At 41.8% G+C, this 23,660-nt stretch overlaps 1 protein-coding gene across 1 annotated transcript in view; it reads left to right on the top strand.

Annotated features, from left to right (window-relative positions):
* Nucleotides 1–23,660, top strand: part of Iqch (IQ motif containing H) — a 212,340-nt gene that overhangs the window by 130,537 nt on the left and 58,143 nt on the right. The window contains exons 14-15 of the mRNA XM_047540480.1: nucleotides 7,366–7,557; nucleotides 23,436–23,556. Of these exons, the coding sequence (XP_047396436.1) occupies nucleotides 7,366–7,557; nucleotides 23,436–23,556 (313 nt within the window). The remainder of the gene's footprint in view (nucleotides 1–7,365; nucleotides 7,558–23,435; nucleotides 23,557–23,660) is intronic.

Raw genomic sequence — 23,660 nt, 5'->3', positions numbered from 1 at the left:
CAGTTCCCTGGACAGTTAATTTTTTTTTTTTCCCTAACATTTCCTCTTTGGGATAATTTGGGAAGAAGGAAAGTGATGAAATACAGTGACCAACCAGGGAATCAAATCCCTGGTGCTGTCACTAGTCATTGCCCAAGGGAGCATTGAGTTTCCTAGAACTGCACTTTCAGAAGTTAAATTACAGAAGAATTCAGTAGGTAAATCATACAGATCTTCTCGGAGCTGGGTTGTTTTGTTGTTGTTGTTGTGAAATATATATAACAAAATTTACCATCTTAACCATTTGTAAGTATGCAGTTCAGTAACATTAAGCACATCTAAATTTTTCTGCAACCATCATCCTCAGCAGAAACTCTGCCCGTTAAAACAATAAGTGAGTCACGTGAGAACCTGCTTCTGGAACAACCTGCCACTTGTATCTCACTGCTGCTCCTACCAGCTATGTTCAACTGGCAAACTTCATACCCATCAAACAGCAAGTACAGAAGAGCTCTGGTTTTAGGGAGAAAGTTATTTCAGAGCTGGAAGGATGCTAGAGACTTCTAGTCCAACCCCTTCCTTGAATATAGGAACTGACACTCAGGAAGGCTGAGTATTCTCAGTCACCCAGTTAGTTACAAATTCAGGCAGGATTAAAATCCAGGGGATTTCCCCAGGTCAATTCTCTTTCTCCCACACTCAGAACTTATTCTGTTGTCCACCTGTTTGCAAAACAGTGCATTGGATATTCTGGAAACCGTCACTGAGTATTTCTCCATATTCTTAGGTGAAGACACATAGATAATTTTTCATTAAAATTGAAATCAATGGAAGTCTATCAAAGATCCTTGAATTCCGTATTTGCATATATTATCAGTATGACATTTTAATGACTTTATTTTTTAAAAAACATTTTTGCTGTAAAAATAATTACTATCATTTATTGACTATTGACTCAATGTCATGCATTATAGTAGGTGTTTTGTATTTGTGATCTTATTTTAGCCTTAGAGCAACCCCAGGTATGGGTATTTTTACTCCTCATTTCACACCTAAAGAGTACCTAAGTTCATGTAGCCCGTAAGTGAAAGAGCCAGATTCCAAGTCAGATCTGTTTTGGCTGTAAAGCCCAATGCTGCCATGGGTGCAATGCTGCTGTCTTCTAGAAGTAAACACAATCTTGGTTCTGGTGGTCCATCCTTGGGTAATATCTTTCCCACGCCCATCTCCACCTAACAAAATCTTATCCATACTTCAGAATTCACCTCAACTCCAACCTCTTGCATGATGATGATACTAGCAAATGTTCACTAGGTGCTTATAAGTGCTTTTATGTATCATCTCATTTAACCCTCACAACATCCCCATGAGATACCCATTTTACAGATGAGGAAACTGAAGTACATGGAGAATGAGTCACTCTATCCGCGTATGACCTTTGCCTCTCTCCTCCATACCTCTGAGAAACTCTGTAACTCCCCATGGTCTTGTTCACTTTGTATTAGTCATGTGTTAAGTGTTCTTATTTGTGTCCCTACTTCTTGAAAACAGAAACATGGCTGTATCAGTTTTGGTATGTGCTGACCCTCTGGTTCTGTCCTCTGCCCCTATCAGGCATGGATAGAATGACTAACTTAATTGAATAGGGCAGTTATATGCATTGCCGAGCTAGGTCTAACTAGCTTGATAAAAAAAGAGTTTGTTACTGGAAAATAAATTTGAGTTTTGCTGAAATTTCCAAATAATTTCTATTCATGAATCCTTTCCAGGCTTTTGCCTAGAACCATTAGTACTCACTACAATGGGGCATATTCTCTGAAATGGACTTGGTGATAGAATTTTTGAAAGAGGGTGTCCAGTGAAGCCCCTCTTTCCTACTGAAGCATTTTTTTAAATGGCCAGATTAAGGGTTTGTATAGTGCAGAATATACTATAGGACTTTTTTCTTCATTTTTTGTATTGATTTTCTAGGTGCTTTAGTGTTAAACCACGCCAGAAGTGTTGCAGAGATGAATCACTATTATCCAAAGGCCGCCAGTCTCTTTTCCTTCTGACAGAAGGATAATTCCACGTGGATCAAATAAATACAGATGTGTAGTAATTAGTTCTATTCCCAGTGAGCCTATTTCCAACACACTAAAGATGTGAGCGATTATGGAACCTCACCCCAACAGCTTTTATCAATTTAAACTGCTAAACAACAGGATAGGTCATAACCCACCCTGCTATTAATAATGTATTTATTATGTGCAACATTATAAATTAGGTGTATGGACTAGAAAAAGGACACCTTCTAACAAGAATAATATGATCTTCCCCCAGAAGCACCACATGTGCTTGGCCACTCACCTGATGTACAGTCCCAAGGCAATCAAAAGAATAAAGAATCTCATCCAGGGAAGAGAGGCCTACATCGTGGGCGGGCTCCTCCACAGAGATGACTTGGCTGTGGCTGACATGTTAGATGTGCCCATCCTAGGCACAGAGCCTGAACTAGTTCATCTCTTCAGCACCAAGTCCGGAGGTAAACGGATCTTTGACAAAGCCAATGTGCCAGTCCCTCCTGGAATATACACCCTCTATAATTTTCAGCAGGTATGTGGGGTGGACCAAAAGGGCTTTGTTCAAATATTTCCTATCCTCTTGATTTTGTGCACCTTCTGGTGATCTGGAGCTAGCCCTACCCAATGAAGAATCTGGAAATACTTAAGTTGATTGGAAGGGATCTACATAGGGCCTTCAGGTTTTAAAGTATCTTCCTATCAGTCTTGAAAAAATTGCTGGAATTTCCAAAACATTTACTCATTTGGATTAAGACCCTGAAGACATTAATTATGTATCATTTGGACTAATCCACCATCAATATTTAATGCCTTTACATGGATTAGTTCATCATCATATCACCCATTCAGTCATGTAGTAGGACACTAAGACACAAGAGTCAGTTTTGGCTAAAAGAAGCAGTATTGGGAAGCTCCAGGCAATGAAGCTCCCTGCCAGGTCAGGTTGCAGAGTGCTACATACTCCTTCCTGTAAAAAAAATGCTTCGGTTCTTCTGAAGGACCCTAAATGGAAAAGGAGAAAGATTCCAGAAAGGTCAAGTGAACTGGCTCCAGGAACAAAAGTGCTTCCGGTTTTGCCCTGGACCAGGTCTACCACACTCTTCCAACACATGGTTAGGTCCCAAAATATTTGGAGAAATACATGAGCCACTGGAAACAGTTACTCTTTGAGTTAGCCCCAGCAGGTGTTCTCTCATTTAACTGCCATCTGTTATCATAGTAAAGAAAATTTAAAAAACAAAGCCAGCATGGTGGTGCAGCCTATAATTCCAGCAGCTTGGGAGGCTGAGACAGGAGGATCTCAAGTTCAAAACCAGCCTTGGCAAAAGCAAGGTGCTAAGCATCTCAGTGAGACCCTGTCGCTAAATAAAATACAAAATAGGTCTGGGGTTGAGGCTCAGCAGTTGAGTGCCCCTGAGTTCAGTCTCAGTACCAAAACCAAACCAAACCAAACCAAACAAAAGGCTGTTAACATTCCTAACCTCTGTTTCAGTTCATCTCTTGACCATCACCCCAAGTCAATCACAAATTCTCCCTCCCACCCTCTTCTTGGAACCCTTGACTATAAGGCAGTTTATGAGGGACAGTGTTTAGGCCTCTCCTTTCTACTCTCAGTAACCTGCTTATGATAGGCACTGACCTCCAAATCAAGCTTTCAACAAATCATACCTCACAGAGACTAGTCTGAAGGCATGGTGAGCTTATTAAATTGCCCTCGAGTGTCTCAGTCTTGCTAGAGTGTTCTTGGCAATGTGTGGACTCCTGAAGGAAGCGCAGTCTTGCAATGGCATAAGCAATTTTACTAGGAGTGGGATGGAGAGGGCCCCTGTGGCCTCCACAGTCATTACCTCTACTGGAATTTGAAGATAACAAGTAGGTTGCTTGACTCTACTTCCTAGTCGAATCTTTGATCAGTAGACTTAATACAGGCAAAATATACTTTTAAATGACACAAGTTTACGCATGCATGTTACACAAAACGATCTCTGAGACTTTAAAATGTCTTGCAATATTTATATTGAGTCTTAGCTTCATCTTCACTGATGATGATTCAGGCAGTCTTTGCTCTAAAATATTTGGGGCCTTTGCATGTTAATTGTGCTTAAAGATATAATCACATTTAATGCAGTAAAACCCCAAATGCTATTATTAAGAAGTAGGATTAAAAACTTTTTCATAGGCACACATCAGAGGGATGTATGGGTATTTGAGGGATCTTATTCGATCTGTGGTATGCACAGATTATATAACAATAAACCAAGTTATAACTGTTCTACTGTGTTTGGAAAACATACATCTGAAGTCATCAAGAACTGAAGTACTCCTCTGAGATTTTTCCAGAGAGTGACTACCCTACCTCATCGATCTGAGTGTTTCAGTATTTTGAATCTTCAGATGGTGATGAATCAATAACACTGACTTTTTACCAATGTGCATCAGAAACTTAAAGCTGATGAAAGAAAGCTGTGATTATTTTAGCTTAGGTTAATAAGGATTCCTGAGTATTAGTTGGATTTTTTGCCATAGTCATTTTTCTGTTTCTGCTCTTTACCATATAAAATGAATCACAACTAAAAAATACATCACATCTTTTGAACAGATAAACTCAAACAAAAAATAACAAATGTTTGGAAATAGGATAAAGTCATTCAATTTATGATTAACTGATTATTATTTTTTACAAATCTAGCATGTGCACAGTGAGCACTTCCTATTTTGATCCATAAAGTTCCCTTTCTGGCATGTGCTTCATATGAAATATCGACAGCTTTGGTTAAATAATCAAAAATGGCAATGCTATTTCAAAGCACTGTTCAATTTTCACTTAAAGATAGCACATAATTCTTTCTAGTGGTGCAGTCTTTACAATACTATTGATCGTTTTCATTACTGTAGGGGATCCATCAACAGACGCCCATTTATAGGATTCTTAGAAGCAACAAATAATAGGATTTGGAAGAAACAGATAATAATTCTGTTAGTAGTTGAAACCTCCAAATATACAATATATCCAAATATATGGAGTGGAGGGGAGGCTATGCAGAATACCTTTCCTTAGACTAGCAAAAGAATTTTATCTGATATAATGAGCCAAAGACCATTTCCACTTTTGCCAAGTGTGATCACTATACAGCAAAGTATGATTAAATGTAGAATCTGTCCTCTCAACACATTAGAGAATAAGGGACATGATTTTGGAAGACACATTAGAAAACCTTCCTGGGCTGTGTTCATTACTGTGTGTTTAGACTTGTCGTTTGAACACCCAAATCATCCAGAGACCCTACTTGATAATTAGGGAGCTAAGACAATTTCATTGCCAACCTAACAGAACACCCCATAGTTGCATGAGGTTTCAGGGACCCCATCTCTTCCACACTGTTGTGTCAAATACCCTCCCCAAGAGCACTTGCTGTATAGACACAGCTCGAGTAAATGGATTGTGCAACAGAACATATAAATCTTGACTTCTTTCACACTCTGAAGTTTAAAATAAGGTTTTTAAAATCCTTAAAATTTTGTGGTGAAGAGAGGCATCAAAAGAGAAAAGAGTTAAGTGCTTCAGAGAGCTCAAGTACAGGAGGCCATCCCCAAGAACAACGCTGAGTGCCCTTTGGTTGCATTCAGGGTAGTATAGACTGAAAAATCTGACGAGAAGGCAAGACAAAAAATCATTTCGTAGCCTAATGAGCTGCTTTTCTGCAAGGCTGTACTAGGACAGTACAACTTATAACTAAATAGTCTTGCTATAGACTTTTGTCTGCTTCAAACGCATCCCAAATGGCTTATTGACTGTAAGCAAAGTTGCTTCTCTGACTCCTCCTTTGACTTCCTTCTCCACTTTGCCCTTCTCCAACCCTCTGCAGACTGGGATAGGCAGCACTGTGGAGAGGGATCCAGCTTAGGGTTCGGAGTCACAGCAACCGGGGAGGAATCCTTGCTCTGCCACTCAATGCTGTGTGATTATGGGCAAGTTATTTAAACAAGCAGCCTCTGTTCACATGCAAAATGGAACTAACAATGATGCCTACCTCATAGGCTATTGTGAGCATTAAATGAGAAAATTCACGAAGACCTTTACAGGAGCCAAAGGCCTGGCTCCAACAGAGTTCTTAAATATTATTGTTACTGTCATCATCCTTTTGATTTTAAAGCTTGGGGTTCTTTTCTACTTCTTAAACATCCATGTGTTTGAGCCCAGTTCTTTCAGGAATGTTTCCAATAAAATGTGGGGTAGGTGTATATAACAGGAAGTCTTCCCTCAATGTTTCTTCTCCTTTATCTGCCTTGTTCTAGAATATACGTGTTCATATCATGCAGACAGTAAACTTGGCCAGTCAGACAAAAGCATTTCATATATGATAATGAGGAAAAAATTAAATTTTTTATAGGTTATGGCACTTAAAAGCTCAACAAATCTCCAAACAGTTAAAGTTTTCAAGACTATAACTCTTTATAGTCTTCAAACTATAAAAAAAAAATCATTTGAGGAATCAATAAGTAAGCACATAATTCTCTGAGAAAGAAAGGAAACAACACCACGATTCAATTACAGATATTTAAGGATTTTTTTTTTCTTTTGCCTTCAACAGCCAAACAAAATGAATACCCATGTTTTTAGTAGCACAATTTACAATAGCCACACTATGGAACCAGCCTAGGTGTTTATCCGTGGATGAATGGATAAAGAAAATGTGGTATATACACAATGGGGCTTTATTCAGTCATAAAGAAAAATGAAATTATATCATTAGCAGGAAAATGGACAGAAATTTGAGATCCTTATGTTAAGCAAAATAAGCCAAACTCGGGTCAAGGGTCATACTATTTTCTGTGGAAGCTAGATAGGAAAAAGGAAAAGAAAGGTGGGTGTGAGGGGGGTTTCATGAAAATTGAGAGGAGATGGGCAAAGTAGAGGAAAGGGACAAGGGAAGGGAAGAGAGAAGGAAAAGGGGAAATACTGGGGAATCATACTGACCAAATTATATGGTTATATTGTGTGCATGTACGAATGTGTAACAAATTCCACCATTATGTGTGACTATAATACACGTAATAAAAAATATGGGGGGAAAAGTCAGCAAAGTGATAATGTGGGAATTTCTTATCAACCAGACTTTAAACATGTTTGGTCTAATTGGCTCACAGTTTTTTCATATCATATATACATCACTTAAGATTCTTTAACCTATCTTAATAAATAGAAGAGAACCAAATGAACAGACTATAGATAAAGATGTGGGGTATCACAGTCAGGTTAATATGATGGAAAGGAACCTCAGGAACACGCTCTATTAAATACTGCCCTGTCTTGGCCCCACAGATGATAGAACAGCTGAGCCAGCTGGTGACCGATCACCTGCGAATCCAACGCTGGCTCTTCAAAATGGACTCAGAGTTTGGAGGAAACGGGACAGCATTTTGTGACATTCCTTCCCACCTAAAGTGCTACAAGTGGGTGCTGAAGGAGAGTGACAGATATGGCTCCAAAGACTGGAACAAGAAGTGGGCACAAGTGAGTGTTCAGTGGTGGCTTAAACCATAGTGTCCATGGACAGTTAGGAGATGAGCAGGGCTCAGCTAGGAGAGGAATGCTCTCTCTCTCTCTTTTTTTTTTAAATTTATTTTTATTGTAAACAAATGGGAATCATGTTGTTTCTGTTTGTACATGGAGTAACAGCATACCATTTGCATAATCATACATTTACATAGAGTAATGGTGTTTGATTCATTCTGTTATTTTTTCCTTCCCCCCCACCCCTCCCACCCCTCTTTTCCCTCTATACAGTCCTTCCTTCCTCCATTCTTGCCCCCTCCCACCCCCCATTATGTGTCATCATCCGCTTATCAGTGAGATCATTCGTCTTTTGGATTTTTGAGATTGGCTTATCTCACTTAGCATGATATTCTCCAATTTCATCCATTTGCTTGGGAATGCTCTCTCTTAAGACTCAACTCTGTCACCTATCAGCAGGCCTTTCTTGGGCCTCTGTCCTTGCATAAAAAATGAAAGGCAAATCAATTATGATAATTAGGAAGTGATTCTTTTCTTATTCTGGTAACATTACACATCTCACCATTTGCCCTATGAGGGTCTTGATCGTGTGCTTCTATCAACTGTTGTTATTAAGCTAGCTGTATTTTATTATGAGATAGAAATTCTATTAGCAAACGGTTGTCACCTGGAAGCTAATGTATAATAGCATTCTGTCAGCAGTCATGTTTTTTAAAGACAATCCAGCGAAATTTATGTAATTGCTAATCCCTGCGAGATGCCAAGAAAATTGTATGCCCAGCAGACAATCTCTCAGCAAAACCTGAGTAGTAGGTAAGAAGTTTTAGGATCTGAGTGAAAATGTATAAACTTTTCATGCACATTGGTAAGATAATTATACAACCTCTTAGTCTGTTCCAAATCTGTTTAATAATTAGTTTTGAATGGTTTAATGTTGAAATTAAACCCACCACTCTAAAAGCTGTTCCATTTTTACATCCAGAGACCTAGGCTTCCCTGGCTTCCCTTAATCCTGCCCCTCCATTTTGGCTGACCTACTAGTTAAAGTATTACTGATTAGGAAAACTGAAATACAGATTCCCTTAACTGGTCCCTTCCCTCCTGGTATACCTAACAGTGGGCCATGAAAAGTGATTTGTATCTGCTTTGAGCATCCCACTACAGAGGGACATGAATCAAGACACCAAGTGACGGGAAGGGAGGGCACACTCGAGGGAACCGCATTATTCTTGGGAAAGTGAAGTGATAGATAAATCTAGAGAACAGTCAGGAGAGTGAGTTCCCTTTGACAAATGTGACGGTTCTCCCCATGATCTATTCTGGGCTTCCCCCCTCTCTGTCAGTGAATGGACTAAATGCAGTACCTGTCATGGCCAGCTTTTTACATATTATTTAAAGGATGCCAAAGTGAATTACTCTTCTAGAAAAAAAGTATAAAACAAGGAAAATGTATTTAATTTTGAGGCCCATGGAGGTTTTTCTTATGTCTCTTTGAATGGGATTTTATTTCACGTTGTATAGAATTTCTTTCTTAAAACAAAACTGTTGAGATTAAACCTTAGAAAAGTATGACTTTTATTTTAAAAATTGAGTGTGCAAAGTGTTTGCTGGCCTCAGTATTTCAAAAGAATAATAATTTTTAAAGAATTCCCCTGATGCTATCTATACTCTCATAAATTTGAAATGTGTGACTTTAAGTTTAAAAAATATTTACAATACTGACACTTGGCTGAATTGTACTTAGAAGACTTATTGTACATTATTTAATTTCAATCATTTTAAAACTATACCATTTTTAATTGTCAGCAAATACATTTGGCAGTGTTGCTAGTGTTATTAAGTGTGAAACTCCTGAATAATTACTGGTCTATCTAAATCATTTTTTAAAACTTAATAAGGAAAAAAAATAATTACCCAGGAATCTTTTTACAGTCTTAGGCCTGTGCTAAGCCACAATGTGGTGAGAACACAAAAGTGAAAATAAAGATAAAGCAGTTCCAAAGAGCTTCTGTTTGTTTTTATATATATAAGTATTTATATATGTATATTATATATGTATATATATGTGTGTTATGTGTATATATACACATATACATGTTGTATACAATATATATTATGTGTGTTGTATGTATATATAAACATACATATGTGTTTATATATACATATATGTGTGTCGTATGTGTATACTATATATGTGTGTATGTATGTATATATATGACTGTTGACATTCTTTTGCCTTCAGAGTGAAATTGCACTGAAAGTGAAGGTGAACTGCAGTCCTCCATTGAATGTAGCCATGGAGAATTTAGGATTAGAATTCTCCTTTGTTCCAGAAGACCATTGTAATGGTGCACATTTAAACATCAAAGCATTACTTTATGAGCACAGGCATGTTTTAATGTCCTATTACAGTTTGTAGACCTGTTTCTTTTGATAATGAAGACGTTGTGTCATCAAGCCTAGCCTGGCACATACAAAACATATGCTGGCAGGTTATTAAAAATTTCAGCTTCTTGATGAAAGACTATCCTGCAGGCTAAGAGTCCAGAGAAAGACTCCATTCTGGGAGAATTATTAGAAATGAGAATATGACTGTAAGCACTAAATTATGTTAATACTTACAAATAGCATCATTTGCATAGCAGTTTATGATACGATACCATGATTTTCTCATTGGTATGTTGTAGGCAACAGATTAAAAACAGTGCTGTTTATGGGAGTTTGGGCCATTTTGAGATTCCCCTGCATCTCATGCAGATATTGGTTTTAGATGTAGGCAGGATTCAGTGTAGACTCAAGTATCTAATATAAAGATCATCTTTATTTTTTTTACTCTAATTTTGAACCAGTTACTTGGCTGGTTGCAGGTGAGACTTGAAATGAAGTCATGGAGTCAACAGATGCTGCAATGCCACAGTCACGTTCACACCAGTATAGATATGTAGGTGATTTTGGAAAGGCCAGATGTAGCCTGATGGCCACAAGGAAAACAAAGCCAATCTTTTCTTTTCTTTTCTTTTCTCTTCTCTTCTCTTCTTTTCTTTTTTCTTTCTTTTCCCCTCCCTCCCTCCTTCCTTTCCTTCCTTCCTTCCTTCCTTCCTTCCTTCCTTCCTTCCTTCGTTCCTTCCTTCCTTCCTTCGTTCCTTCCTTCCTTCCATTCTTTTTTGGGTAATTTGGTGCTGAGCCTGTTCTCTTCATCCTATCAGTTAACAAAACCTGCTTCCCTTAACAGATTCCAATAAGTTCGATCCTCAAGTGTCCCATGCTTATTAAGGTTTAGTGAATCTACACACTTGGGCACACTCCAAACCCTTAGCTCACCAGTTGGGAGTGTTTGTTTTCATCTAGTAGGAAAAAGGGTTTAAGTAGAGGAGAAGCCTTCTTGGGCACACTTATTACCTAAGATCGCCTAGGGAGACCCAGGTACACTTACTTGCTACTGTTCCTTCCTGCTGTTTTTTTCTTTTCTTTTCTTTTTTCTTTTCTTTTCTCTTCATTTCTCTTCTTTTCTTTTCTTCTTAAGGGTAAATCTTCCCTCTCTCAATTCCTGGGGTATTGACTCGATGGCAGGGATCTTCTGGTGACATTGGTCTCAAGAGATCTTATGAACAATTCCTCTGAATAAAGAACTAAGCCAGTTTACCTCTTTGCCTCAGTTCCGCCAGAGAGTCTGGGATGTGGACATCATGGTGTCACTAGTTCACTACTTAATGAGAGAAAAGAAGTTGAACTGGCTCTTGAAAACTGCAATTAAACATTGCTATTTCAGCCTTTTGTAAGAGCAGTTTTACCTTGACTCGTACAGTACTTCGGTTTACTTTGTTGGGCACTGGAGGTCACCAAAGAGGGGAGAATTAGTTCAAGGCACCCCAAACTAGAAAAGGTAGAATAAGCCACAGCTGTTGTTTTTTTTTGGCTCCATATAGAACTGTCAGCAAACAAAATCCACTGTTCCAAAAGAGAACCAACAACCACTTATGCCTTAGAACTCTACATCTGCATCTCTGTCATGAAGACCTCCATCCATTCAGCATAGCCTTATAACTGGGTCAGATGAGTCTTTGTAGGATGGCTGGGCTGAGCACCCCCTCGGAATTTAGGTATTTCTTGGGTGATCCCAAAGAACTATTGCCTCATAACCACAAAATTTTTAGAAAAGTTAAAAGACCATGTAACAATATTTTTAAATATTTAATCAAATAAGTGCATAAGCACTTTCCCCCATAGTCTTCATTTTTGTGTACTAAATTCCAAATGTGCAGCATCTATCTTCCATAGTGACAAAAATAGTGTATATCAGATTGTAACCATTCACCATGTTTACACAGTCATCACAATTAATGACTGTATAACATTCTTTATATAGATTACCTCTAATATATAAAACAATTCACTGAATTGAAAATTTAGACTATTTCCAGCTTTTTTTTTTTTGGTGGAGGGAGAAAAGTTTCGTTTGTTTTTACTCTTAGTTTTGGTGTGGACCTCTTTTGCTTAAGTTGAATTACCTCCCTAAAGTAGCCTGCTGTTATCATGAGGAGAATGCTTTACGGCTCTTGTAATATATTGCTCTGTTTCTTAGAAGATAGTACACATTTCCAAAGCAAGTAGAGAATAAGCATGCTGGCATTACCACAGCCTCACCAGCCCCGGATTGCCCTTTCACTTTTGGTATTAAAATGTTCCTTATGGTTGCTATTATTTGATTACTTGCAAGGGATATTCTTTTATCATTATCTTTACTATTATTTGTATTTTATATTAGAAACATAGCCTCTTGTTGTTAATAAAATCTAGGCTTTTAGGTTTCAAAAATCTAGAGCACCACTTTTCCTAATCATTAAACTATATATAAATGATTGTTCATTTGCTTTTTATGTTTATTTTTAGATCCTAAAAATCTTGACTTCTTATACTCTGTGTATTTAGTAGTTGCCTGGCCCACCCCTGGAGTGAGCACTGTGCAGGGTCGTGAGCACAGGTTTTCTTTAATTCGGTAATAATAATGGCTACCTGCCTCCTGGGTGCCAGGCTCTGCGCTGAGCACAGTACATGAATCATCTCACACTCAGGAAGAACCTGAGGTTTTACTCCTTTACCTCCACACCAACTTGGCAAGGAAGGGATCCCCTGTTTACAGGGGGAGACACGTGCCCAGGAAGCCAAGTGGCTTGCCCAGTTTCACCCGGCTGACAAGTGATTGTGCCTGGCTGCGGACCCGCTGCTCTCGCTACACCCAGTCAAAGTCATTCAGAAGAGACCCTCTTGTTTGGGAGTCCCAGAGAAGTATTCCCCTTAGGTCCTTCCCTTTGTGACCTGTACCATGTGCCGCCATTGTGGCAGGCTTTCTGCTCTCCACAGAGACTTGGGGGAACACAGACGTCCCTAGAACACAGCCACTGCTCTCCAGCTTCTTCCTTTTTCCACCAGGTGGTGAACTGGGAGGTGAGGAGGGAAGTCAGTACACACTCAGCCGCAGAGGAGGCAGGTAGCCAGGGAGGCCTCAGGTGCATGAGTGAGGAGAGGGAGTTTACACGTCACCTTTGGGTTATTCAGAGGGTGACCGTTTTCAGTGCCTTTCTCAACCTAATATACTGTCATGATCATCTGAGCCTGTCAATTCTTGAAAAAAGTTTGAGCAGCTTACCTTCACAATTTAAAACTACAATGAGCATTTTAAACCCTGTTTAAAACCTGTTTTTCATATGTGCAACCAAATATTTTGGGTTTTGTTTTGAGGTTTTTTGTTTGGTTTGGTTTGGTTTTTTTCAGTTTCCTGTTCCAGGTTGACATGGTGCACTCTCTTTTAAGCAGAATGAGTGCTGGAATAGGCTAGTCAGAGAGTGGAACCTTCAACGATTCAGTGAATATTCAGGGCCACCAAGAGCTGGTTGTCTTCATGAGGGTCCATCGCCCAGGCTGCCTAGGTTCCAGTTCCTCGCTTGCTAGGCAGAGAGCCACAGGCAGATCTCTCCAGCCCTCCCGGTCTCTGCATCTGTAAACAGGGGTAGTATGAGTACTTGCCGCACGGGGAGGTGGTGCTAACCCTGCACTGGCTAGCAGTGGACTTCACACCTGAGAGTTCAAGTATTGCTTTTATTATACTAATAATAGAAATTTTCATTATAACAAAATATAAGCAATATTGAACAAGTGCAGAAAAAAATTAATCTTTCTTTAGTTAGTAGGCCTTTTAGGATCTCATAGGCTTCTCGAATGTTGTGATAACCATCCGCTATCACCGTAAAGGACTGTGGTGCTGAGGATCAGAATGTCGATTCAGTGGTTCCTATTCTGCGATTTTCCTAGATAAGGCTTTTTAAAAGAATAAACCTTGATAGGAAACATTACCATGTGTTTGAACTTACTAACATGTTGAATAAAGAGGCTTGACAGAGTAGAAATTATTCAGACCAAAAGACGGAGTCTGGTTGCTTCATTTTCTGGTTCCGGTTGGTGTATTTTCTAATTAGTGTAGCAGCACGTCACCACCATCACTGGAAAGTCTTAATCATTTACATATTTTTCCTTATCTCTGAGAATGACTTAGAATGTGTTCTTCCAGTTCAATGGTTATTTTCCTGACGCTGCCAGGGTTGAGTCGGAGGTGCTTCTCTGTGCCCGAGGACGAAGACAGGAGAAGGAAAATTGCCTCCCCAAGTTAAATGAAAGCCAGGGTACCCCTTCCGAGGACCTATAATAGTCAGCTCTACAAGCTGTTGGTTTGTGTGTCCTATTGATTTAATATGCTTCTAATCAGTACATAAAGCTATGGGCCTGCAGTGTTAATTTTTCATATGCTTACAAAGTACCCTTTGATTTTCTGTCACACGTTAATTACAGCATTTTGCCATTAAATAGGAAGCTTTGTGTAAACTAATTACTAGGTAATCATTGTCTACTGCAAGCGTGCTGTTTGTACCTTTTATTTTATTCTAAAAATGCACAGATCTCACAGTCTGGAAACACTCTACCTTCCAGCCATTAGCTCTCACTAATTCATAGCATTATTGTGGTGAGAGTGTAGGAGTTGTAATTGTTGTGGTATCAGAGCTGTTAATTACCGGAGTAAACAGTTGAAATGGTGCCAAGGTCTATTGTACAAGGCAGAGAAAAGGAGGTTTAAATGTTACTCCCACCATCTGGGGACTGGAGGAGAGGCAAATGCTTGGAAACAGCAGTGAGGCGCTATCGCGGCTTCAGCTCCAGGGTTGGCGGCCATATGGATCCCGAATATTTTGAATCAATTGAATTTAACTGCCAGTTTTTCGCAATAACAGCGTGGAAGGAAGGAATAAAGCAAAAGATGAGAGGAACGAGAATTGGTTAGTGTTTTCACATCCAGGAAGTCCCCGTTGGAGTTCTTTTGGAAATGTCTGCTCTGCTGAAAACCACAGAGCCGGGTGGGGATCTGGAACAGGTTCAGAATGAGTTTTACTCTGCTCTGACGGCGGCTGCGCCATTTGCTTCTGGTCGTCTGTCCTCGGTGCCCCCAGGGTGAGCAAGGGATGCCCTTGAGAAGACTCAGACGTCCTGTCACTGTGCCAGATCCAGCAAAAACCCCACTTTGGAATTCACTGATTTATGATGCTGGCGTGGACTGTAGAAAGGAAACAATCGATATTTAATGCTGCTACATCTGCCTCAAGTACATGCATCTGTAGGTGAGGAAAAATCAAAGGAGGTCCGGCCCCTCGCTCTGATTAAGAAACCGAGCTGCTGGCCCGTCCCTTTTGTACGAAATTAAAATATGAAATCTCCCGATGGCCTCTCATTTCATGGCAGAGACTCACTCCTCTCCCCCACTACTTGAATGAAAAATCAAGTCCAAGGGGCACATGTGCTTTCTTTTGTTTTTAATTTTCAATTAAAGCGCTTTCATCAGCATATGCAATTTTCTCAACCAGCATTTCTCTACCTGGAAAGGAAGAAACCTATTACCAGTCGTACTGATTCTGGCTACTTCCACTTATGGTTGATTTTGAAACTGCGTGGTTTCCACTTTAAAATATGGCATCTTTCAGACGGTCATATGGATTTAGTTGTATGGATTTAGTCGATGTCACTCTTACATTTCAATATGATTTCCTCAGAAACAGTTTCCCACGTTAAAAAAAAATCGTGAAACACCAGCCACTTGCTGCTGTAACTACTTTTTAATATTGTTCCCCAAACATGAGCATATTCTTCTCCTTTTAAACCACCTTGGATTACTGTATTTATTTCTAATTGTTCCTTTAGCAGATGTTGAAGTAATTCGGGGTGTAGTGTAAACAACTCCTTTAAAGAGAGAGATCACAGATACACCATGAACCAAGGACAGTGTTTGTCAGGCTTTTATGATGGCAGTTCTGTCCTGGAGGGGAGTTTCCCCCCAGCTTTTGTGTATGTGCAAAGTTCAATTAAGAATTTCAAGAAGCACTTAATCTTTATCTATTGAAAGCCCCAGCATGCCGCGCGACAGAGTGAGCCCAGAAAGAAAACCACGGCCGCCTGTGGTGATGGGAGAACAGAAACTGCTGGAAAGTTGAAAGGGAATGAACCTTTCCGGCGTCTTGGACTGCGCGAAGCGGTTGCGCTGAGCTTTGGAATGGAAGCGCAGCATATGTGCCTCAGTTGGACAAAAAGCTTCCCGAGTGAAATCGACCGCCAGGCCTGCGTGTCGGTGCAAGGTGGAGGCCTAGATAATGAGGGACAGACTCCTCGAGAAGCAGCGAGTGGATAATGCTACATAAGTATGGAATTATATACCGCATTTTCACCATTCTGTTTAATGAGAGCCGCCACCGCAGCGAATCACTTGCCACCCAGCCGAAATGGGCCATTAGCTATCAAGGGAAAATTGTCTTTGCCGCTTTCAGCAGATGGAGCAAATATTTTACAAAGCAATTTTACATACCAAAAACATTTGTGTGCCTTGGTAATGTTGGCTGTTTTACATTATGTTACCTTCTACAGCAGCATAATTTTCCATCTCATCGAAGGCAAACTTGGCATTTTTGATTTTTAAATTCTCAATTAACAATTAAACATGGAGTATTAAAGCAGTCCTTAAACTTTAAGTAGGTGTGGGAAGTAGTTTATGGCTTGCCGCAGACATCTTCATTTTTTCTTCATCCTCTCAGCATATTTTTGGCACTCTAAAGAGGGACGATTTCTAATGATCTTCATGGAAAGGAATCGGTGGAAACCACCACTGATTGCAGAACAAGAGTAGAGGGCTCATGGGGTGATCAGAGCATTTGCAGACCTCAGATATCCATTGTGGATTGTGGGGACATGATTTGGGCCATCCTTTTGTATCTGTTTAAAATGCTGAAGCATCAAATAACAGAAATCCCAACTCAAAGAAATGGCTTTATAAGTAAAGAGAAATTATTATCTCGGCTATCTGAAAACCCAAAGATTGTTCCGGCTTCAGAAAAGCCTTAACACAGTGGCTCAGTGACATCACCAAGGACCCAGATTCTTTCCCTCTCTGCTCTGCACTGTGCATGTAGTTGGCTCCATTCTCAGGCTGGCTATCCTCCGGTTTGCAAGACAGCTGGCTATCCTCCGGTAGCTCCTGGATTTTGTCCTTGGTCGAGGCAATAGGAAGAGAGAACATCTCACCTGGTAGCATTCCCAGAAAAACATAACACTTCTTTCAGAAGGCCCCAATAAGTACTTCCTAACACTTGATCAACCTCACTGGGTCATGTGCCTTATCCTCAACCAACCTTGTGACCAAGGCACAGCATTGCTGGTCAGGGGCCCACCTTGGAGGTAAGGGCAGAATATTTCTACCTCAATCTTACATAGCAAAGAATAGGGGAGGGGAGATTCCTGAAAGGGAGTTTGGGGTATCAATACCCTGAAAGAGGGGACATAGATCCTGGGCAGCCAACAAGAAAGGCCACTATACTATTTTTTCATAAATTTAATAATGAAAATCAAGCATCACCTGTGGATGATCTTATCTGACCCAAATTGACAATGTTATGGCCATCGATGGCAGGTACGGCACAGATCCCATTGCACTGGTAACAACTGGATTTGAACCCAAGTTTTGCTACTTCCTGGCTGTGTGATGGGAAATGGGATGATGATATCTATCTTAGATAGTGACTGTGGGAAAATAAATGTAGAACTCCTGGCATGTGACTGCCAGATGGCAAACTTTGAATAAGTGAGAGCAGCGATTTTACCTAAAAAGAAATGGCTGCATTGGTAAAATGTATCCTATGAAAATCAGCCGCCTCAATTCACCTTCAAATTTGAAATTCCTCCCTTCTCTCCACCTCTGTGCCACCAGCTGATTCAAATGCTGGGCACTTTCTGCAGTGCCCCACGCTTTACCCGCTGAAAGAGGCAGGGGGCAGTGGAGAGCACTCACCAGGAGTCAAAGCTGCCAGGGCGCTCCTGCAGTCTCTCTGCGGGACTTAGAAGCCCCCTTCCCTCTCCTGTTACATGAAGCATTTGTCCTAGATAGTCCATATGGCCCCTTTCAAAGCTGACAGTGTTGCTTAGTTTTTCAGGTCATTGTCTTGCCCTTTTGACTTCATGCCACTCTCCATTCCTCTGTTTAGGTTTTCAGAAGTGACTATAAAGCAGAACCATCTAAGCAGGTCCTTTGGTTTTCTTCTGCACTTGATCTTAGCCAAAAGACTGAGAAATGATTCCTTGGTTTTCTTTCCCCTGCCCCTCTTTTCCTGTTTTAATCAGGAAAAGAAAACAGGGAGGGTCTTCACCTTCCGGTGAAGGGGACAACCCTGACTGAGAGAGTAGTCAAAACCACCCCTTGGTTTTCTTTTAAACCCTATCAACAATGTCTGATGTGGGAGATGAAGGTGATTTGCCAAAAGGTACATTTTATGTAATGCACCACTGACAGTTCAAAAAAGCTGCTAAAATAAAATGTGAGTTTGGTGGGACTGATTTTAGGAATATTCTAATTTGTATTCCTCCCTCTCCATCTTCTCCAAGACACACACACACACACACACACACACACACACACACACACAGAGGCACATTTGGAATTTGCTTGGTTGGGAGAGCTAACTCTCTAGAGTTTGAAGTCACTTTAGTTATTGAGGGCAGTATTAAACTGAATATTTTAGTGGCTTCCCCAGAGATATCCTGAATTTCCTTCAAATTCTCTTCCTTCAAACTTACACTGTGTGTGTGTGTGTGTGTGTGTGGCGTAGTGCTGGGGATTGAACCCAGGATCTCATGCATACTAGGCAAGGACTCCCAGCCCTGTACTTGAGAGAGAAAGAGAGAGAGAGAGAATGAACTGAGAGGCAAGGTCCTTGCTGAATCCCCAAAGGTCTCCAGCATGCAGAGTTAGTGCATGGTTCAGTAGTAGAGTGCTTGCCTAGCATGAGCTGAGGCCCTGGGTTCAATCCCCAGCACTGCAAAACAGTCTCTAGGATGCTGCAGTCTGGTGGAGAGAGGCTCTGCAGATATCTTGAAACCTTTCAAGGTCATGACTACTGTTGATGCCCTCTGAGGGGTAAAGGTGGATCCAGACGTAGTGTGAGCAAGCCTTGCAATGGAAAAGATGGGGCTGAAGTTCCTCCTGGCCAGGAACTACCCTTGCGCTATCAGCTCCACCAAGGCCAGAAGCTCCTGTGTATCCCCTCTCAGCACAATCATGCTGGAAAGGAAATCTGGCATTCTAACTTTTTTTTTTTTTTAAAGTAAAGTATAGTTTCCCACCACTTGTTTATCATTCACACTGGGTATCTTTTCCTTTCTACACCCCTGAGTCACTGGCTCTAAATGATCTGCTCAATGTGGGTGACAGGCCCTCGGAAACACTGACTTGGCTGTCAATCACCCTGATGATACTCACTGAAAAGAAACATCCTGACTACTCATTGCACAAGTTAGTAAGATAGAGAAGATGCTCCCTATTGCTGGCTTACAGCAGAAATTCAATATATATGCACTTTGGGAGGGGGCAAGGGGAGGAGGAAAGCAAGCCAGCAATGGCTCCCTGACTGTTATTTTTTGTCTTCAATCATTTGTCAGAAGCCACTCAATAACAGAATGTGGCAACTCAGTGAGTGACTTTCCCTGAGCCTCCTCCCTGTAGGCACCTCAGCCTCCCATTTGTATAAAGGGCGACAATCCCATTGCCTACCTGCTGGCCTACCTCAGGGTGTTGCTGTGGGGCCGAGGGAGATCTTGAATTGGAGTCTGTGATAAGAGAAAAGCACTGTGCGCATACTGTTCTGATAGTTGACATGGGTGGAGGTGTTTGGCGTGTTTGTGACTTTGTGTGTGTGTGTGCTTTAGTTTGTTCTGAACAGAATGAGGCTCAATAGCTTGAAAGCATTGCCTTATAGAATCGTGGTCTTTGCGTTTGAACTACATAAAATGATAATCATCAGAGAACAGAAACTCCCCCGCAAACTGAGAACACACACGTGACCTGAGTAGGCCCTGGTGGCCATGGGATCTTGCTGCTCTGAAGGAAGAGGGTGTCGTAGCTCCTCACACCCGGCTTGAGGCAGCCTTCTGCTCCTGATCTGAGCTCCCCAGCTGTGCTGTGAAGGGTGTGTTGGGGATGGGGGGTGAAAAAACATGAAGCTCTTAGGCAGAGAGTCATTTGCTGTCCTTTCTGTGGGCTGCGGGTCCTACTCTATTATCATCACCGTCATCATCATTATTATTTTGTAGAGGTGAAGGCGCAATTCTCTTTTATGGGTACTAAGGCAATTCTTCGGTAAAATCCTTATATTTGCCATCAGACACTTTCGAAATAAAGAAATAAATTAAACAGTTAATACCACCCCCTCCTGCCCCCATTACTGCTCCCTACGCTGTCTTCTCAGAGAGTTAATCATGTCCCCAAGCTGCCCCCGTGTGCCCGGCGTCGCCCACTGAACATCGCCCGCCAGGGCCTTCATGAAGCTGTGTACATCTTGTGATGGGATGTATCGCATCCTCCAGATTCCTGCAGCAGACTCGCCCCTAGGAAATTTGTCCCCTTGCTGTGGCTTTGTGCACAGAAGCAATGCCAAGCGTCACAGCAGATTGGGGAATTTTGTGAGCAGAGGCAGTGGTGGCAGCCGGGAATCGTGTCCTGACGCCTCACACTGGCAGCAACCCTGGAGTTAATTACTGGCCTTCACGTAGCATGTTGCATCTGAGGTGACACTTCATAAATGTCACCTCATTTATCTTCCTGATGCCACTCAGAGGCAGGGAATCCCATAAAACCCACCCAGGAAGAATCGGTGGTTCGTGAGCAGCCGTTCCCTCAGGTGGTTCCTGGGCAGAGAGCGGGCAGCCTGGGGAGATGTGTCACATCTCTAGCTCTGTAACTTCAGCCGTTAAGGACTACGTCCCTGTGTTTACCACCACCGTGATTCATTCCACAAATATTCAGTGTTCCCTGTGCTGGACACCGTGGAGACTGAGCTCAAAGCCAATGTCTTTGCCCCTTGGAAGCCCCACAGGAGCTGGAGGACAGGGAAGAGAGACACCCAGCTGGAGCAGCACAGAAGACCTAGGGGAGGTGTGACTGGGTCCTCAGAAAGGATGAGGAGTCACCAAGGGAGAAAGAGGAGGAAGACAAGGGAGGCAGTTCAGGGGCTAGACACTGGGAAGGAGAGAGGTGAGGCTACATTGGGAGTAGAGGCCATATCACAGAAGACCTTGTGCAGGCGTCCCGCTGAGGTGTTGCTTGATCTTGTAAGTGGCAGGACTTTGACCTGCTCCTTCACTGCTTCCTCTCCATCTCCCCTCCCCCACCCCTCCCCCAATAATTCCCAAATATATACCTTTTTCTTTAGTACAGTTACTTAAGAGGCCACATAGGGTATGACCAGGTTTCACACCTTTAATCAAGGCAGAACAAAGATGAAATCTCCTCTTCCTCAGTCAGGGCTTCCTTCCCTGACGTTCAGGTTTCCAGAGCAGGGCAGGAATGTAAAGTCCTGCTTCATCACCTCAGCTTTGGGGCACTTCATGAATCAGAGACAATCAGTCTTCCTCTACAGAATCGGATGACTCTAACCAAAACAAGTGTGAAAAAAAAAATAAAAAGATGACTTTGGAGGATTGCTCAAAGATAGGACAAAGGGCGTGCCAGGTTGCTGAAACTGCTCTTTGCACATATTTGTTTAAGATTTAGAGGCAGGACTTTGGGAAGATCAGGTGATTTACAGTGTACATCAGAGCACATTTATACAGGATACAGGATATGAAGGAAGGAAAAAGGCCTGTTGCTTTGACCGCAGTTTTCCTGGCCTGCGAGGAGCCCTATTCCCCAGGTCTTCATGTCGGGCCTCACTCTACCAGGTCCGTCATCCTGCACCAAGGGTGGGCAGGGTGCTCTGCATTTCTGTCTGGTATGTCACATGCTTACTAAACTAATAAAATTCCCTCCAGGAGTTTCTGGACATTTCAGAAATTATCAGATTATTTGGACCTTCCTAGTATGTACTCAGATGCTTGTCTTCTGCTGTGGATTTTCAGCAGGCATTGGACCCAGAATCAACCAGATGTTCCAAGGAGTTGAGGGGGTGGGGGAGACAGAGGACAATCACTTTTTAATGTTTAGGGAAATTGGAAATAAATGAGCATGCAGATGATTTCTAAGACTCCACCCACACCACCCGCAAAGCTGATTCCTACAGTTGACTGAGCCATCGCTCTTAGGCAATGGAGTCTTTTGTTGTTGTTGTTGTTGTTGCCAGGGATTGAACGTGGGGGCGCGTAACCACTGAGCCACATCCTTGGCCCTTTTTTTACATTTTATTTAGAAACAGGGTCTCACTAAGTTGCTGATGCTGGTTTTGAACTCGCAATCCTCCTCAGCCTTCTGAGCTGCTGGGATCACAGGTGTGCACCACGGTGCCCAGGTGATCCATCACTCTTAGATTTACAAGTTTCCCTGCGACCCAAGTCACATCTGAGCTTTTCTCGTCACTGTCCTATATTTTGAATATAAACGCTGCACATTGTATGGACTTGTGTCCAGTGCCCTGCCCCACTTCTGGAAGAAATGACATCTGAAATGTGGCCTCTATTTGAACATTCTTAGAGAAAAGCATTATAACTGATGATGTCCAAAAAAGAAATTGCCCTGGCAAACCAAGGATGTTCATATCCGAAAGCCAGAATTCTCGTTCACAAGAGGGTTTCCTACTGTTTCCACTTGGCCGCGGGCTCTAGTCTTTGGGTGTTTCACTGATATGGGGCCAGCCTCACAGCTAGACAGCTGAGACTGTGACCTGGGAGGATTTCAGGCCCATGGAGACTGGTCCCAATGCTTCTCTTCCCCTCACTCTTCCCACCTGCCCACCTAAAATCCCACCTGTACAGCTTCAGCCCATAGTATAGGCTTTGGTGACAGAGTTGTTGGATGCAGATACCCACCAACAAGCAGGGAGGGCGCAGATTAAAGAAATGGAAGTTCCAAAGAAAGATCTTGCCAACTCCATTATTTCTCCTAAGTTTGACCCAGTTAGGGTCACAGAGTAAAAAACATCCCGGTTTGAAGAATCTCAGGGACAATTTAGTTAGCTCCACATTTTACAAAATGGGAAACTGAGGTCCACAGTGGGGAGGTACATTGCCCAAGGATACTCTGCTGGTCAGGCAGCAGGTGCATCCAAAACCTGGGTTTCCTGAAACCCAGGGTGCCTTTGGTAGATGACAGGCACAATTAACAGCAGTTTTTAGGGGGCCCAATCACTTTGAAATATGAAAACCGAAATGGCCGGAAAAATAGAGAAATTTTTCAAAATGGCTTTCTGACTCTGGGTAAACAGTAACCACATTTTTTTTGCCTGTTGGAGGCCTGGTTTTTAATCACTCCACAAGCAGTTTTCATTTCTGTAGTAAAATTGCTTGTGGTTCTATTTAATTTGTTTCTGCAGGAGCCAGCTTTGGTGAAGATCTCTGAGGAGCTGGCGGGCATTTTAGCACAGCACGCACAGCCAGTCAATGAGAAACGGTTCCCGACGTGGAGGAAATTCCTCCAAACATTTCTCAGTCAAGGTAAATAAGACTGGAAAGTTTCCATTGAGGAGCAGGCTACACAGCCTTGGGTTCTAGTTTGGGGTCGGCTGGAGCTGCTGTGAATCCTTTGCTGGCCTGTGTTG

Source organism: Sciurus carolinensis, chromosome 2 (assembly GCF_902686445.1).
Source record: "Sciurus carolinensis chromosome 2, mSciCar1.2, whole genome shotgun sequence".
Lineage (NCBI taxonomy): Eukaryota > Metazoa > Chordata > Mammalia > Rodentia > Sciuridae > Sciurus > Sciurus carolinensis.
Note: the sequence above shows the minus strand (reverse complement) of the source record. Positions and strands in the feature narration are given on the sequence as shown.